This window comes from Harpia harpyja, chromosome 20, assembly GCF_026419915.1.
Source record: "Harpia harpyja isolate bHarHar1 chromosome 20, bHarHar1 primary haplotype, whole genome shotgun sequence".
NCBI classification, from domain to species: domain Eukaryota; kingdom Metazoa; phylum Chordata; class Aves; order Accipitriformes; family Accipitridae; genus Harpia; species Harpia harpyja.
The window spans coordinates 14,144,139-14,161,511 of NC_068959.1; the positions used below are offsets into that span (position 1 = coordinate 14,144,139).

The window sequence follows — 17,373 nt, forward strand, 5'->3', positions numbered from 1 at the left end:
TACCCCATGTTTTAATGCTTTTTTTCTATAGTATTGTGTTTCTTCAAAAACTACGCAAAGACAGACCAACCATCTCTCTTCGCAAGCCAATTTGAGTTATTTACTTCACTCCCAAGCAGGACAAAACATTTAAAAGCTAGGTTAGCCTTGCATTTTAAAGGTATCTTACACATATCTGAATCAACTGACACTAACAAAAACTTTCAAGGTTTGTGATTACAATTTATGTTTATTTGTGGGTTAAACTGGTTCATATAAGTTACTTACTTTCACAAGTCTGATAAGTTGCCTGCTGTTAATTCACAATGATTACACCTCATTCTCTCTACAATCTCAGATTTTACCAGAGTGCATCTTACAAAAACTTGGTTATGACTTCACCTAAGATTCTATTCTGTTGGTAGAACTGATGCTGTGTTGTGCTTACCAAATACAAGCGATCCTAAATAAACTTAGAACATGGCCTTCCAAAGCCATAGCATGTAGGTTGAAGCATCTTCCATGGTTACTTCGGACACACTCTATCACTTACTGTATGTTCCTGTATGCTAAGGTTTAGTATCTAAATATATAAAAATGGAGGATCTCAAATATAAATAGTCATTGTTTATATAATATTCAAGCTCTTCAGAACACTGCATGTATGTATTTGCAAATGAGGTATCAAATTCCAGTATCTATCAAAAATTTGTCTTGATGCTGAGTAACTCTATTAATTTCCACTCAGATTTCAACATGAGTTCTCACATACATTATGTTCTAACTTCCTGTTCTGAAATAAAAGTTTCATAAATATATTTAAAGAGTCCATAAAGAATATATTCTCAATTTATTATTGAAGAATGCATGAGTAACTCAAAAATCTAGAAATGGGTAGCCCTAATAAAATACATATATATTGCACTAAAACCTGAAGATCAGTAGCAACTCAGAAGACGGTCTAAATGAACATTCTCCTGAACCGTAAGTAGATGAGATAAGAAGATTCCAGGAACAAGACTGCCTTTAAAATACCACTATGCGAGCCACCACTTACAGACTGTAATTAACTGCAAGAGTAGCAAAGAAGCCCTTCTGACCTCAGCAACTGACAAGACCCAGTGTCATTCATGGAAACCGAATTGCCAATTCCACAAACAGTCTCACCTTACAGACTGCCCATCTCCTTAAACCAATTAAAAAAAAAAAAAAAAAATTTATACACACACCTCCCCCCACCCCAACTATTAGTCTCAACACACTCAATGCTAGCCATGGAATCTACCTTAGACAACTGCTTACACCAACACTAGCATTAAAAAACCAACCAACCAACCACACACACCAAAACCACCAAAAACCACAAACACCCAAAACCACACCAAACCATCAAAACCAACAACAAACCAGCAAAAACTTCCTGTCAGCATGTCTGCAAAAGGAATAATGATCCATCCCAGAAACTCCAGCCACAAATACTCATCAACATGAAAAGCGTACATTTCAAGGCAGGAAGCCTCTTTCCCCCAGAAAAACATATGCAATATAAATATCAACTCCAACAAAACGAAAGCCACTCTTACATTTCTGATCTCAGTGAATCCAATCCATGGGACACTCCAACTATGACCACTCAAGTGTACAGCTACTTTATTTTGTAAAATTAAGGAGCCATGAAGTGATGCTTCCAAGTAAGCACAGCACAGGTATTTCAACAAGTTTCTTGGAAAAGAGCATTCTTGTAGATGATGATTGGTAAAATCATTTTAACAATTTAACAACGGAACCACCACATTCGTGATATCTGCCCAATAAGCACCAGAATCACTTAACCATGGCACAGACATAGGCTGGAAATAGATGTGCTAGAGGTCTCAAATACATACTGAAAGTAAGGCTGAAATTGTAAGGTATAGTTTACACATTAATAACACATGCAAATTGCTAAATTTATGTGGTCATCCCTAATGTACTGACCACAGTGTCTGGGTAAAGGTACTAGACTGAAACAACATTCATCCCTCAATAGTTTAAAAAAAAAAAAAAAAATCAGTTAAACTATAACCTGAAAGAAAAGAGAAGAATCACTTTTAGGAATGAAATTACTCTCTCTGATTTCAGGCCACAGTATAGGCTCTCTATTGTCAAAAAAACTGACTCCTAGGCCATATCTGGCCATCTAATACAATCACAGAGAAACACAGCTAAAGACCATTACTTTGATGATGCAGCATATAAAAACTTAAAAATTGAGTCCTTCTAGGTTCATGAATGCAAAAAATGTTTAAGCAGTGCAAAATAATTTCTTATGATACATTACCATATGACTATATGTACCACCGTAACTAAATCAAACAATTTAATACACGTAAATACTGCCACTTAATTGCTGGAATTAATTTTGCTCTTACTGCTTTCGTATAGCTCACATACCTGACTGTCACAACTATCAGAAACATAAAACAAAGTTTGTTTTCATAAACTAGCATAAAACTCCATGCTGCTATACTATAGGACCAGACCTACTTCCATATGTACTTGTTCCTCTCAGGTACCCTTGTTCAATATTTTGCCTGTCTACCTTCTCAAACCAAGCTTTCTTCCTTGTCACTTGCTTTCTAACTAGGCCTAAGGAAATAAAAATCAGTGATTAAAGAAATGTGATCTTGCTATACATTCTTCTCTTATGCAGAGAAGGATGTCTGTTAGTTGGGTGGGGTTTTTGGGGGGTTTGTTTTTTGTTTGGTTTTTTTTTTTTAAATGACTATCATTACTGAAGCTCAAGTGTAGTTTTCCTTATCTTAAAGATAATAAAAAAAGGTAAGGAAAGGTTAAGGGATACATTTTTGAGGCAGAAAGATTTCAAACCAAAAAAACAAAATTTAAGGTAAAAATCTGAGTCAAATAAAAATAATTCAATTTAGCTATTCTGTTGATATGTTACAACACTGTTTTCCTGATTTGCCCATCAGATATACAGAATTGTTTTTCAATTTGTGGAAAACAGTCTGATTTCAAGCTTGAGTAAGCAGTCTGTCATTTATCATCTAAGCTATGAAACACCATTAATTTATGTATTAACAGTGCATTAATAGTATTAATCTATAAAAATCTATTTACTATTCAGTTCCCCATTAACTAATGAAATGCAGATGTTGCCTCACCCCTTTATTTTGTAATTAAGGCTACCCAAACACAGTTCTTTCCCATTTAAGATATAATTCAAAATAAACCAACAAAAATCTTTGTTTAGAATGCTAACTGTAATGAAGTAATGTATTTATGATGTAGAACTGCTGTGCATTTCTCAGTCCTTCCTTTTCTCCCAAGGTAGGATCAACTAGACCTATAACCTTTCCAACAAAATCATAGTGGTTCTTTATGAGTAACATGAATCATCAATTTCAGCCCTCCAGTGTTTGTACTACTAAAAGTTTTGACTAATATTTGACCTGAATCTTGATGCTGTGGTTTCAACACATTACTTCTCATATTACATCCTGCAGTTCTGAACAGTAAATTTCAAAGTGGCAGAGGTAGACACATCAGCCAAACACCACAGTGACATGTTTCTTTTGACAGCAAATGCTCCTCAAGCACAGAACTCTAAGAAACAATTTTCAAAAGCCAAACAGCAATTTTACTACTGAGTTACAAACAGCCACAAGCATACAGGGATTCACTTAGAAGATGGTAATGTAAGAACAGTGCTTGTATGTCATTCGTCAAGAAAGACACAGCATAGTATGGACAGAAAAGGCAAAAAAAACCTCCAAACCCCAAGAGCTGTGATATCTTATTAGACAGAACCTGAGAAAAGTGGAAATATTAATCTCTCCAGCTAAATAATATTTTGGTTCCTAACACCTACAAAGATAAAAAGATGTGAATATTGCAGTCAATATATTATTTAGCTATAATGATATGATATCCAGTTTAAAAAAAAAAAAAAGCTTTTTCCAGTATAATTTGCTAATGGACACTGAAAGGAATAAATGCAAACTATTTAAAATTACAAAAGGAAAATGAGTAGTTTTACCTGCCACCAGTACTACATGCTCCACTTGAAAATGTTCTTTATTATGAATTACTTAATGAGAAAACACATATGCACGTTCTTTGTTTTCAAAAAGTTTAACTTGAGATAATTTAAGTTACATAAAATATTAAATACTTCCTTACAAAAACAATTGTTTCCCCATAAAACTGATTAAACCAAAACCTTTTTGTATACAAGAGCAGCAATTTTGATTGAAATATCTCATTCTGAATCTTTACTAAATAATTGCTGCCTTCATGCTTTAACAAAACTGTTATCTAGTCAGTATTTTTGTGGCATAGATGTCTATCTCTAAAATGTCAAATGCCATATCAAAAGTTCATACATCATTGTGTTCTCAAAAAGTCAATTCAATTAAAAAGTTAATCAAAATTTAATTCTCCAGTTAAGACTGCATTACCATCTACCTTACCCAAGATGTTTTTATGATACAGAACAAAAAGGTTCATTTTTATTCATTTAACTCAAAGTAAAAAAGGATGCCAGAAAGATTTTGATGTAAACTTATGTCTTCCATTTATCAAGTTTGGCCCTGGTAGGAACCACATGAGCCTCCTAATGCTGCCTCACCAATGCATTTGGTTATGGTACAGATTCAAGACTAAGAGTAAAAAAGTACGCTCTTCCCATGATTGGGCTCGTCAGCTTTTAAATATCCTTAAATTAAAGCTGCCAGCAAGGTCTTACGTCTTTCTGGCGAATAAAAACTACCAAGTACATCCATTCACTTCAAAAGAGCACATATTGCACAGAAACAATTGTAGAGACTGTCCCCATTCACACTCAATGTCTGAGACGTTATAGGAGCCATCTTGTATTGCATTTCAAGTCATTTAAGCACCCACAAATCTTCTGTGAAAACAGGGCAGAAATAGCCTCAGTGGAAAAATCAGCATCAGATTTACACATTTCAGGACTTCAAAAACAAGTCTCAGGTGGGACTTGAGCTCACAAAAGCATTCTGCAAAGCCTATGCACAGAGGTGGGTACTTTTAACTGCATTTTTGAATGCAGCCAGTTAACTAGAATTATTATGGATTTCTCTGTAAGTGGTCACTTGTGTCACATAATAGTAGATCAATGAAAACTGTATTCATTTCTAGGCATTTACACTAACAAGAATGATTATAGTTAAGGGTCTCCTGGCATTTCCATTACAAATCTATTTTTCAGAGACTTATACATCAGCTATAATAATATAGTTTTGACTGAAACTTGATAAGAAAGGTCTCAGCTATGCCTAACTCAGTAAATGTTCCTACACCTTTGAAAAGGCTTCTTGCAAAATTGGAAAAAGAAAGTAATTTTGCAAGTAATTTTTCTATCTACTTACTTAGGTTGTTAAGCATTTTATCCTGAGCAACCTAAGGTGGCAGATGCTACAAGATATGAACATTACATCTCTAATTCTATTAAGGATGGAATTCCTAAAAGCACCCCACATCACAAAATATCAGTGAAAAGGAACAACAGGACAGTATAATGGATTCAGCATTCACATAAATTTTAGGAAGATTTCAGACTGATTAAAAGGCTTCTTTGGTCATTTCTGGACTTACATGATTAGTGAAACAATCTAAAAAAACAAATCATTTCCTGACAAGGAATAAAAAAACCAGTTACACTCCTAAATTATTTAATTTAGAAACTCAATCTACTGGACCTTCAAACTAATTTTTTTTTACTTAAATTTTATGACTCCTTCAGTGCATATCTTGTGAAACATGGATTAACATTGTTACTCTCACACCCCTGAGGGAGCCTATTGGGTCAGCAGTCCTTGAAAGAGGAAAAAAAATTGCCACAATGCCCTACAACTCCTTTGGAGCTGCAGGGTCTATTAACTCAAAAATACACTTTATAAAAGAAACAAATATGTATTACACAACGGACCATAACGACTTCTGGACTATTGGGTAATAACTGTTATGCAAATGACAACACCTATATACCCTTACGGACCATAAGGAATTAAAAATATTTCACTGCTTTCGCTAAATGGATGCAATAAAGTATGTTTAAATTTTTTTACAAAATACCTTTTTAAAGGCCTATACAGAGAACAAATAAGTTTGAGCACTAGTTTTACACAGTTGAGCAGAAAGGATCTCTGTTCCAAGTATTAAAAAGCAATTTAAACTTCCATTAAAAAAAAAAAAAAAAATCTATAATAGAAATTAGGACCAGATTTTCAAAAGGGCTCTGCATTCATGGCAGTGAATAGTTTTTCAAGAGGCTTCAGTATCTTATTCAGATACTTAATTATTACATGTTTTAAAAGGTAGTTCTCACTGAGAAAAAAATGCCTTCAGTTCCTCGAAAGCAATAGGAACTTCCAGCTACTTCACAGCTGTACGCAATGGAAGAAGTTGAATGAGAAACACTTCTGAAAATCTACGTCACAAGAGTCACAGTTCTCAGACATCCCAAATATATGAAAACTCACAAACTTTTCCGGAAGACCTTCTTCTCATCTCAAATGGGTTTAGCATGACCTTTACCTAACTCTACACTTTGTGCCCATTTTTCTCCAAGGGTTGTATCTAAAAAAATAAAAACCCAAAACATTTAGGGCATTTTGCACATCAGGGCCCTTCACCATATGTCGGTCCAAAACAACTTTTCAAGAAAATTGTCTGTGATGACTCACCTCTGGAAAAGGTTACGCTCACAAGTTTCTGCCATTTTGACTATTTAGTTTCCCAATTCCCAAAGACCTGTACTGCAGTTCTATTCAGGATGGAGCTGTTCCAGGTGAGCAGTCATGTTGTTCCTACTTAAGCCCATTCAGACAGGTTTACAATATTTAAATCTCATGAAAAAGTAGATAAAGCTAGTATGGTTAAGTCATGCCTAACATAATAGCAAGTCATGGCTACCATAATTCAAAAACATTTCCAGCAACAGAGAAGGTAAAGGGTGTGTTGGCAGCGTAGGTTAATTCACAACATTAAAAACCTCTGTTCCTGGTCCTCTGCAGCCTGAATACTTCCACTCACAACTACCATAGGCTAAGAAACTATTTAGAATAGAAGTTCACTGCACCCAGGCTACTATGCAGCAAAGAATTAAAAACTCATGACCACAGGAAGGAGACATTTGAGAGCAGCAATCAGGGCACTCAACTGTGAAAGAAAATTCTGGTTTTTAATCCATTTTCACAGAGTTGCTTAGTTAATGGAAATGCCTATTCATTAAAGAAGAAAAGAAATAGTCCAGAGAACAGGCACTGGAACAAGGACTTTTGACTTCAAGCAGCTGGATTGGTTTTAATATGCATTCATTAGAGTAATTTAATATACTACCCCTGTCCAAGGCCAAATTTCCTCTAATTTTTTTCTTCTACTTGTTCAAAATTTATAGAGCTGAATTTGTCTTTCAGCACAATCACAATGAATCCGTGGTTTGTCTATAGGAAAATCAGTGGAAATATACTGCCATACCCACAACAGCACACACTTGAAATGCAAAATGCATCTCTCAGAAGGGTTGCTTTTTTTTCCCCATGTAGTTAAATTCTTATTACTTGAAAACTAACAAATGAAGCCCTCTGTCAGTATTTACAGAATAAAAATTAATAGGATTTAACCTTGATGGAGATATGCAAAAAGCAGCTCAAGATAGACACAGTCCCCTTGTTCTTTAAGTCTGTGGACATGGGAAGAGCTCACACTTTAAATGCTTTATCTGGCCTGTGATAACCTACCTTAAATATGATCTACAAATTCTATATTCAGTTGCATACATGTCAGCCTCCTGAATGTTAAATGTCTTTCATATTTAGAACAGAAATTTTAGTTTTGATTGGGAAGTAATTACAGATTTATTTGCAAAACTCATACAAAAAGGACATATGCAATAGATGTGATTCCAAGTCTGGGAGAATCTTTGCATTGATGAGCTGATTTGAAAATACTTAGCCAGACAATTTGCATGCCAAGATCTTCATAGGCAAAACCTATAAAGTGAGAGCGCTGCTACTTCACAACCTGGCCTTCAGACAGGTAAGACTATAACTGTAAATATGCCCACTTTATCACTATTCTTACAAGGCTTGCGTTATACTAGCCATTATACATCCATTGTATATACCACTGCTGTCAAGAAATGTGAGCAGGGTGGGAATCCCTGTATATGCATAGTAAGAGTAATTACAATAAAGCACAAAGCTGCTTCTGTCCTGTTTATCTTTTTGTCAGCCCACAGTATGCCTACAATTTTAATGTAATTATGCACATTCATTTATTTTTAAATTACAGATTGCATCCACCCATAGTAGCCAATTTTTCAGTATTAATAACTCAAGACATTTGACTATTTCTAAAGTTCTTAACTCTAAAGACAAACAAAATGCTATCTTCCATTACTTAAAAGAGGCATTTCAAAAATTACCTCATGGATGAGCACCCTCCTTTGAAATGAAGGGACTAAATCTTCCTTACCTAATTCATACAAGCACTTGCAGAGACCTACAGCGTTAACCACTAAAAGCCTACAAGGAATCTGAATTACTTCTAGAAAAATAAAAGAATTATTACTATACAAGACTGTACTTCAACATTGTTGAATACCAAAGGCTCTACTATAAGCCTTGCAGAGGGCTGCACGGGGTCTGAGGATAAAAAAGGGAAGGAGGAATAATAAGGATTCAGTCATGGTGCACTGACAGACTTTAGAGTCACTAAGAAGCACAAATACGACCATTGGAACAGCTTAAACTTGTAACAAGTTTGTAGAGCACAACATAAAAATCTTTCATTCTACTACATGGCTCATCTATAAAGATTTTATGTCATTTTCAATAGAGAAGTTATGAAATAAAGCAGCCTACAGTAGGAGCTAACAAAGTACACTTCATGCTCATTCCCACACTTTAGCACCAAGACACTGCCCATAAACCATATTAAAGATAAATATGTCTTTTCTTCTATGGCAGGAGCCAAATTTCTTAAATATTTATAGGTCAAGGCTTTCTAAAAACAAGAAGGCAATAATTATTAATTCAGTTGTACAAATCACCTCCAAGGCAATCTCTTTAAATTACTGACAACCATCCCCTGGTCTGCGGAAGCGAGCGATCACTTTGAAAAATCACCACCACCAATGAAACAAGAAGATTTTCTACTGATTAAAGTTTTGCAACACTGTAGCACACCGAAAGCACAATCCAATTAACAAACCATTTATATTGACCTTAAAAAGAAACAAGAATTATGTCATGCTTCTACATATATACATTATCAATACACATAATATATGTAAATATACATAATATATTATTGCTTCTGAACTAGCTTATAGAAGCAGTCACAAACTCACTACATTCCTGCGTATATGTTCTAGAGAAATCGTTAAATACTGTGGCTATATATCTTCTAGCAAAACCAACATGAAAACTTCAATCCACATGTAATATACCAGTAGAAATACTCGCTTTCATCCCCAAGAATAAACATTTTACTTGAACGTGGGAGCTTTTATTTATTTTTACATACCTTAAAGCTAAGAAAGGAAAATACCTGAATTAGACACATGTAATAACAAGAAATGGAAATCCATACTAATGTAATTTAGTCCAGTTCAAAAATAAAGGTCTTGTGATGTTAACCCAGACAATAACTGAAGGAAAAGGTGAAACAGGGCTTTCCGTAAAAAAAGTTCTCACTTCTAAGATACACATCACCTGCTCTGCATTCACAGGAGTCTTTGTAGACACTTCAGTATGAGTCAGTAGCGTACAAGCACAGTAATTTGGCGAGAGCCAAATTCAAACTATCTGCTGAGAAATGTAATTTTGTGTGAAGAAGCATATGCATCTATGACACAGGGGAAATAATAAAACCAACAGTCTCTAGCAGCAGGAAGTATTCAGGATTAGGGAAGCAACACCTTCCCAATATTTCTAATATTTCATTTTCAATGCATTTTCAGTCCTGTCCTCTCCTTATTCTCTGTATGGATCACGTACAGCAACATGTACAACTAGAATGGATCCACAAAAGAAGATATTGCTGACAGGAACCATTTTTCTCACCTCTTTCTGTACCAGTGTATATAGGACACTTTTTTTCCTGGTTTACGATTTTCTTTCTCTTCATTTTTCTTTACTAGGACTTTCCCCCTGAGTTTTCTGGTTTGGAACAGCTCCACCCTATTTCCTTACCACTTAACCCCCATTTCTTTTTATATCACAAGCCATCTCTTCCCTTTTCACACATAAAGATAATTGCTGCTACTTGAGAGGTAGTCACACAGCTCCTGTTGTTTTCATAATCTAAACCTATGTCTCTCGAGCTTTGTTAATGTCCCTACAGAAAATACCTCAAAAACCATGAGAGATTTTAAGAAAACCATTACTGGGTCTCTATTATCAAAAGCAACTGAAAGTCAGAGGTCTATCAGCAAACTACAGCTGTGCCTGTACTTTTTTAGACTGAGAATATTCTGATCTATGAGCATTATACTTACTATTCTATGCAACTTTGGCATATCTCAAAGTGAAATATAATATAAAAAAGCTTATTTTTCTTTTTAGAGCTTCGCAGTTATTAGGATCTGTTGTGTAAAACTTCGCGTACACTAATAAGTAAACCTTTCCCTGATAGATGATAACAGCTCCTTTGTTTCTCCAACTTGCACTTGATGGAAAGATTAGGCACTCAATCAACCCTAATGGCTCCCACTAAGACAAACCAATCTATTGTATCTATTTAACTCCATGTACACATGCTGAGTCCACGTGCCAAAATCCGTACAATGATAAGCAAGCAAATACTTAATTTAAAATAAACTGTTCAGATTCCTCTCTGCAGACCCCCAATGACCCACAGTATGAATAGTTATATTTAATTAAATATACAACCCTCTACCTCAAAAAGTGTATATTTCCTGGATAAAAAAAAAATATATATATATACACCTGTAGAACATTTCTCTCTCTTTTCAAGACATCCTGTACTAGAATCCCAGAATAGCCACAGACCAAGGAAGGAAAAAAAAAAATTATAAAAAAAAAAATGTTGACCTATTTAATACAGAATAAGCCAAGACATTGAAAACCACCACATGACCGACATTATCCATAGAAATCCTCATGTCTTATCTAGACAGATCAAATGCACAACATGTTATGCAGAATCTTCAGTGGTGTCTAGGGAAGAAAATTTATTTCTGTTCTTCTTAATGAACCTGTATCAATTTTTTAAAACAGTTTGAGGGAACTGTTGGGAGGAAAGGGGAGAAAATTAGAATGGAGAACAGTCTTAGTTGCTGTGTTGTCAGGGGCTCCAATAATTAACTAAGGAGATGAAAATGTGGAAATGTGACATCTCAGCTAGCACTGGTTATTAAAAAAAAAAAAGTGACTGTTAAGCTCTCTAGAGATATTATTTTTACAATAAGTAGTTAGTATTAAGGAAAAGAAAGCTAAGAAGAAAATTCAAGTATAGTAAGAAACACCTGGAAACTACCTTGAGAACATTACATTAGACTCCCTGCAGTACAGTTAATCTTACATAAGATCAAATTCATTAGCCCAGGAAAACCATTTGAGTAGCTTTCACACCCCTCCATGTTTGTTTTCCATTGTTACCTGAATAAGAGAAACCTTAAGAAAATCTACAGTATAACTAGCATAAAACATACAGTTAACAATACTGCAGGGCCTCGTCCAGAGAAGTGAGTGGAATTAGCCATAATCATTATTGTACTGCATAAAATCATTACCTGAAGTATATTTTTTCTTTGGGGGGGGGGAAGAGTCCAAAGAGTCATGACACTTTTCAACAACCACATATGCCTGAAGATCTCACTTCTGTCACGTGCATTCAGTGCATTCCCCAGAGCTGGAAAGAATTATGTTCACAAGTACCAGTACTTAGAAACCATTCTTGAAATCTAAGATATATGCCAGTTCAAGTTTCTGACTACAAAAGGTTAAACAGCTTACAGTTTCAGCTCTGTTGCATACAAGAAATAATTTGGAAGGCAGCTGTAAAGCCTGTTACACTACGAGTTTGTTATGATGTGAAGTATTTATCACCTCTTTAAGAATTCAGAGTCAACAATAATTTTCTTGAACATGCTAAACACACACTTACTTTCTATAACAGCGACTCTAAATTCTCCTGTTCAACACAGTAAAAACTTTATGATTTGCTTCATGACACTGGAGACAAGCCTTCTGCCTGCAGAGCAGCACAAATGTATATGGTAGATGGAATGTGTCAAGACTGGAAGAGAAGTGTAAGGACGATAATTTTAAAGTAAGTTAACATTAGAATTAACAGAAATGATCTCAAGCTAAATAACTATGATTATTTAGCCTTCCTCCCAAGGCAAAAGTTTGATCCCATTAATGTTAATACATGACTCTAGGCAATGATTTGCCTTTCTCTCAAGTCAGTGGTGTTTGCCATGACTACAGGCAGAGCAACAGCAAGTCCATGGCTCAGAAATATAGGTCCATAAATCCCAAAGATTCTTTCTGTGTCTCTCATTATCTCAGAAGGCTTTGCATCAGCTAGCATTCAATGGTATTCCTTGTGGTTTCTACCCCAAATTCTGGTGACTTTGCAAGGAAAAAATCAAGGCCTTGTATACTAAGTATTTTGTCATCTGCTTGCATGTGTCCTCATTTACTTTAAGCCTGCTGGGGTATATTAGTACTTGTTATGCTATACAGATCATTGCAAAATTAACTGCTACATGTTACATTTTGCAGTTAAGCAGATTAAGAAAATAATCTTGGTTTGGAATCTCTTCTGAAACTAAGTGAAAAAAATTATGTAAAATGAGTGCCTGGTTTTAAGAAATAGGTAGCTTCTTAGTGTAAAAAATGAGCCCAGAGTTTAAATGCTTTAGGCAAATGCGTGGGACAAAATTGCTTATACATTTCCCCTCGCACCCCCCAGAGTTCTGCTGATAGTCTGAAAAGACTTTTCTCACAAAGGTCAAATATTTCATTACAGAAACACAATAAACTGACTACAGAATACTAAAAATAATACTCAGTTTTATAGTTTATGTATGTCAGATCACGGTATTCTGATATGCTATCACCCTTAATTGGAAACCAAATTTCTAGAAATCATTGAAAGAAACAAAGAAAAGACGATCCACAAGAATCTTCACAAACTTTTCACATGGAAAGCAAACATTTGGCGCTACCTTCCAGTTTTGAAGGGATGCAAGGATATAACACTGACCTAGTAGATCACAGTTCCATCAAGAAAACCCTCATCGTTCCCACACTGCTCATGGCTAAGAAATAACTCTGTATGTCCATATCTCCCCTACCTGTAGTTCTTTTAATGAAAAGCAAGTGGTTTAAAATACAATGCAATCTTCTTTCTTTGCACTTAAAGCTGAAGGTAGAATACTAAATTACAAGTTTAGTGAAACAAAGTGTGGAAGCCCATTTTAACCACTTAGAAATATTTCACAAGTAATGTTGCTCAAGGTGAAATTATTCAGAATTTTCCTAGTATCTTGAAAAAGAGCAGTATCAAGCTCTCTGTCACCCAGACCTCCCAGTCTCACAGCACAACCACCAGTAATGTCATCCTCAAATTAGGCCAAGGGCTATATTTTACATTATGAAAAAACTCCTGTACATCATACAACACATCCAGTTTGAGAACAAATGTTTGCCAATTCATTCAGTGCAACACGTCTGAGAACCCAAAGATGTCACTGAGGAATTAAACAAAATATTTTAGTAGTAGAATGATATTAACAACTGATAGCTTTCAAAATATTATTTTCAAATGCATCATTACAGCTACAGCAGTATCCCTAAAATCACATTTGTATTTAGAAAGATATTTCCTCACAACTTCTTCAAGAATAATGGAAAGTTTGCTTCAAACAATAAACTTCTATCACTAGTAACAAATATTTCACAAAACCACATTTATTTTGTAACAGCTGGTGCTACCATGCTTCAGAGTCTTTATTTTGTCCTTCTCATATTCTCTAAAATTCCCTAAGAGTACTAGGCCAAATTCTGTGCCCTTAACCAAGTAAGGTGTAAGTTAAGATAAAAACTTCAAAACTTGGCCCCAGACACTTGCAAATAAGGAAAGTAAGTGTTAGAAAAGTTTAGTCTAAACCAAGAACAGTTTCTTCTACAGCAAGAATCTGAAACTTCTCCAATTTTCTCCACACTTCATTAGTCTCCCAGGTAATGAAAGCAAAATATAGAAAGTGGTGAGTTATTATAGTATGAACAAGTTCAGCATTTGAGTACGTTCAATTCAAACTATTTAGATAAGAGAGACAAATGTCTTGAAAAATTAAAATTGTAAAATCATTGACTTGGGCATGACCATCCAAAATAGTGTCAGGCTGGTAAGCTTTGGATACACACAGAAGTAAAAACCGCTTTTTTTTTTTTTTTTAAATCAAAAGTGCACTGCTAAGACAAAACAGCAAGTTATATTTTAATATCACAACAAAAAAGTAAAGCACGAAAGGCATAAAACCAGGTTAGCCATTAAAACCTCGACTCGAGGTGGAGCCGGCGAGGGGCACGCTGCGCGCCCACCCAGGCGAGGCGAGGCGCGGCGCGGCCCCGCGGGCCGGGTGCGCGGGAGCGGCCCCTTCCGCGCGGCGCCCCGCGGAGCGGCAGCGCGGCCAGGCGGCGGCGGGCTGCCGTGCGGGCGCGCGGCCGGCAGGGGGCGCCGTTGCTCGCGGCAAGGCGGCGCGGCCGTGCGGGCGGGCAGCGCCTCGGGAGCGCTGCCGCAGGAACCGGCCTTGCGGCCGGCGCGGCCGCCCCGGGGCTCCCACCTCCCCCGACTCCATCGCTGGGGGGGGGGGGGGGGGGGAGTAAACGCGACCCTCGTCCCGCCCCATCCCCCTAGCCGACCCTCTCGGAGGCGGCATGCTCCTCCCTGGCGGCGCCCCAGGGCGGGAGGCCTCACCGGGTCCCCGCACGCCCGCGGGCACCGCTCCGCCTCGGCAGGGGCGGGGGAAGCGACAGCCACCCCCTCGGAGAGCGACCAGCCCCAAACCCTAAATACTCACCATATTGACTTCTGAGACCATATCTATACTGGCAATGTCTATGTTCATGCCAACAGCCACTGGGGGACCTGCAAACCAACAAGATGGTCCGCAATGTGATCTCTACGAACTTAACTCATTCTTACCAGAGTTAGCAGGACTAAGACGGCGTAGAAATGAAAGGACGTTTCAACAAAACCAGAAAGTCAGGAGGAAGGCGAAAAGTGTTCCCCACGCCTTCCCTCCCCCGCCCTCCCAAACGCAAGCAAAAGCAGGCTCCCACCGATCCGCGGGGAACGTGCGTTCGCACCGGATTCACCCCGTGCGCCCCCCGCCAGCTGTAGCGGTGTTTTATGTAACACGCACACACGTGTTGGCAGCGGGGCTCTCCGCGCTCCGCCGACGGATGCGCACCCGGAGAGAGCAGGGCGCGGGGCGGCTCGGGGCCAGCCGGGATGGGGGGGCTCCCCCCTCTCCCCCCCGCCCGGGAAGCGCGGCTCCGGCGCCGGCCTCCGCGGCCGCGACCCGGCTCGCCACCCCCAGTCCTACGCTTTGGCAGAAGGGGCAGCCCAGGGGACGGCGGCCAGTGAGCCCCGGGGGTAGGGGCAAGGGGACGCCCACGACGAACGCGTCCGAAATAAACAAACTAGTTCGAAGTAGGAGCATGCAGGGGGTTAAATTACATTTTTGTATCAGTTAACAGCACATCTTGTACTCAAAAATAGTAACTGTGATCACAGGCACATTAGGCTGAGAGGAACAAACGTTGGGTAAACTTAAGAGATTTGCATCTCGATAAAACCAGTTAAACAAAGGTTTAATTACAGGTTAACAAAGTATCAGCACACACAGAAAATGAGGGACCGATTACAAATATGCAAGAGATTTAAGTGATCGCATTAAGAGCACCCTGTGCTAAGAAATTTGAGTATCAATGGGCTTAACTTTGGATCGGCTTGAGAAAATGGCAACACACACACATCCCAAAGCAACAGCACCCACAACACGTTTAAAAACCACACACACCAAACGTACACAGCCCGGATACGTAATCTCTCTTATTCAAAAGCAGTGAAATTACCTCCAAAATCTGGCCTCAAGCGAATGTCATAGCCCTTCAGCAGTCTGTCCACGGTCTCTTTTACCAGTGACATATTACTAGGGTCATTGACACTAAAGAAAAAAAATAATAATACTACATTATTTCTTATTTCTCAGACCCAAGCTGTACATTCCTCTCAGCAGCAGCATGCAGTGCAATTCAAAGTAAAGAGATACCTTCATCACTTACCTCTGTGCACACACCACGGCTATTATTAAAGGGAATGACCAAATCCCAAAGTAACCCTTCTTCCGGACTCTCAGCATCCCTTTAGCTTTTGATATGATTTAGGATTTCAGTGAAGAGAAGAAGAGATCCAACTTATTCTGGCCAGTGCAGTAATTCTAATGTGAAGCGCATGCGCACGGCGTACCACAACATCAAAAGGAGCAGTGGTTGCTGCTGGAGATGGAGCAAATTTCCTTGCCAAAAAAAAAAAAAAAAAAAATTAAAGGGGAAGAAGGAAATGCATTATTTAAAAAAAAAAGTCATCCACAGGAGGATCGAGTATATTTTTGTTGTCCTTTTTGTTAGTATAGAATATAAATCACAGCAAGGAGAGAAGTTCTAGGAGTTGCAGGGTACAGTGGCTTTGCAACCTCGTTTAAAGGGGGGGCGGGGGAGCGCTGGACGGACTCGGATTAGACAGAGGGGAGAACAGGTTAAAAAGGGGAATGTACAGCCTACGTATGGTGCCAGGGGCAGGTGGGGGGGGGGGGTTGGAAAGGGGCAGTTTAACTTTTTGGTCCCTGGAAAGAACCGCCTGAAGCTAGGCGAGGTGCGGACAAAGGAGCCGGCGCTTGCAACGGGGGCGGGCGGTGGGGGAGGAGGGGTGATGGGCGCCTACAGTAATTCTCAGGGAAAAAAAAAAAGGAAAAAAATGATGACGAATAGTTCCTTGTAAGAGGGGATTAGGCTGCTTCCTTCCTTACTGTGCTGCCAGGCGCTGTTCCAGGGGCAGAGGCACTGGGGACTGAGGGGGTCGCCGGCTGCCGCCGCCGGCTCCCACAGGTCATTTGCTGGTGCTTGAGGGGCGGGCGCGGAGCCCCCGCGGCCCCGCTGCCCCCCGGCTGGGCCCACCGGCGCATTTTCCGTGTATCGACCGATGTTTAACCCAGGGATGGAAGTTCCTCAGGTAGAGCTAAGCCTGGCCACGGCGCTGGGGGGGGGGGGGGGGGGGGGGGGGGGGGTGTTAGAAAAACACCATCCTGAAAGGCAGTCAAGCTTT

General features: G+C 38.6%; 1 protein-coding gene across 3 annotated transcripts in view; it reads right to left on the reverse strand.

Annotated features, from left to right (window-relative positions):
* GABRB2 (gamma-aminobutyric acid type A receptor subunit beta2) overlaps positions 1-17,373 on the reverse strand; it is a 179,358-nt gene that overhangs the window by 161,541 nt on the left and 444 nt on the right. For all 3 annotated transcript variants that reach the window (XM_052771946.1, XM_052771947.1, XM_052771945.1), the window contains 3 exons: positions 16,335-16,567; positions 16,125-16,216; positions 15,065-15,132 (listed from right to left, as the gene is read on the reverse strand). In XM_052771946.1, the coding sequence (XP_052627906.1) occupies positions 15,065-15,132; positions 16,125-16,216; positions 16,335-16,411 (237 nt within the window). In that variant the 5' untranslated portion in view covers positions 16,412-16,567. The remainder of the gene's footprint in view (positions 1-15,064; positions 15,133-16,124; positions 16,217-16,334; positions 16,568-17,373) is intronic.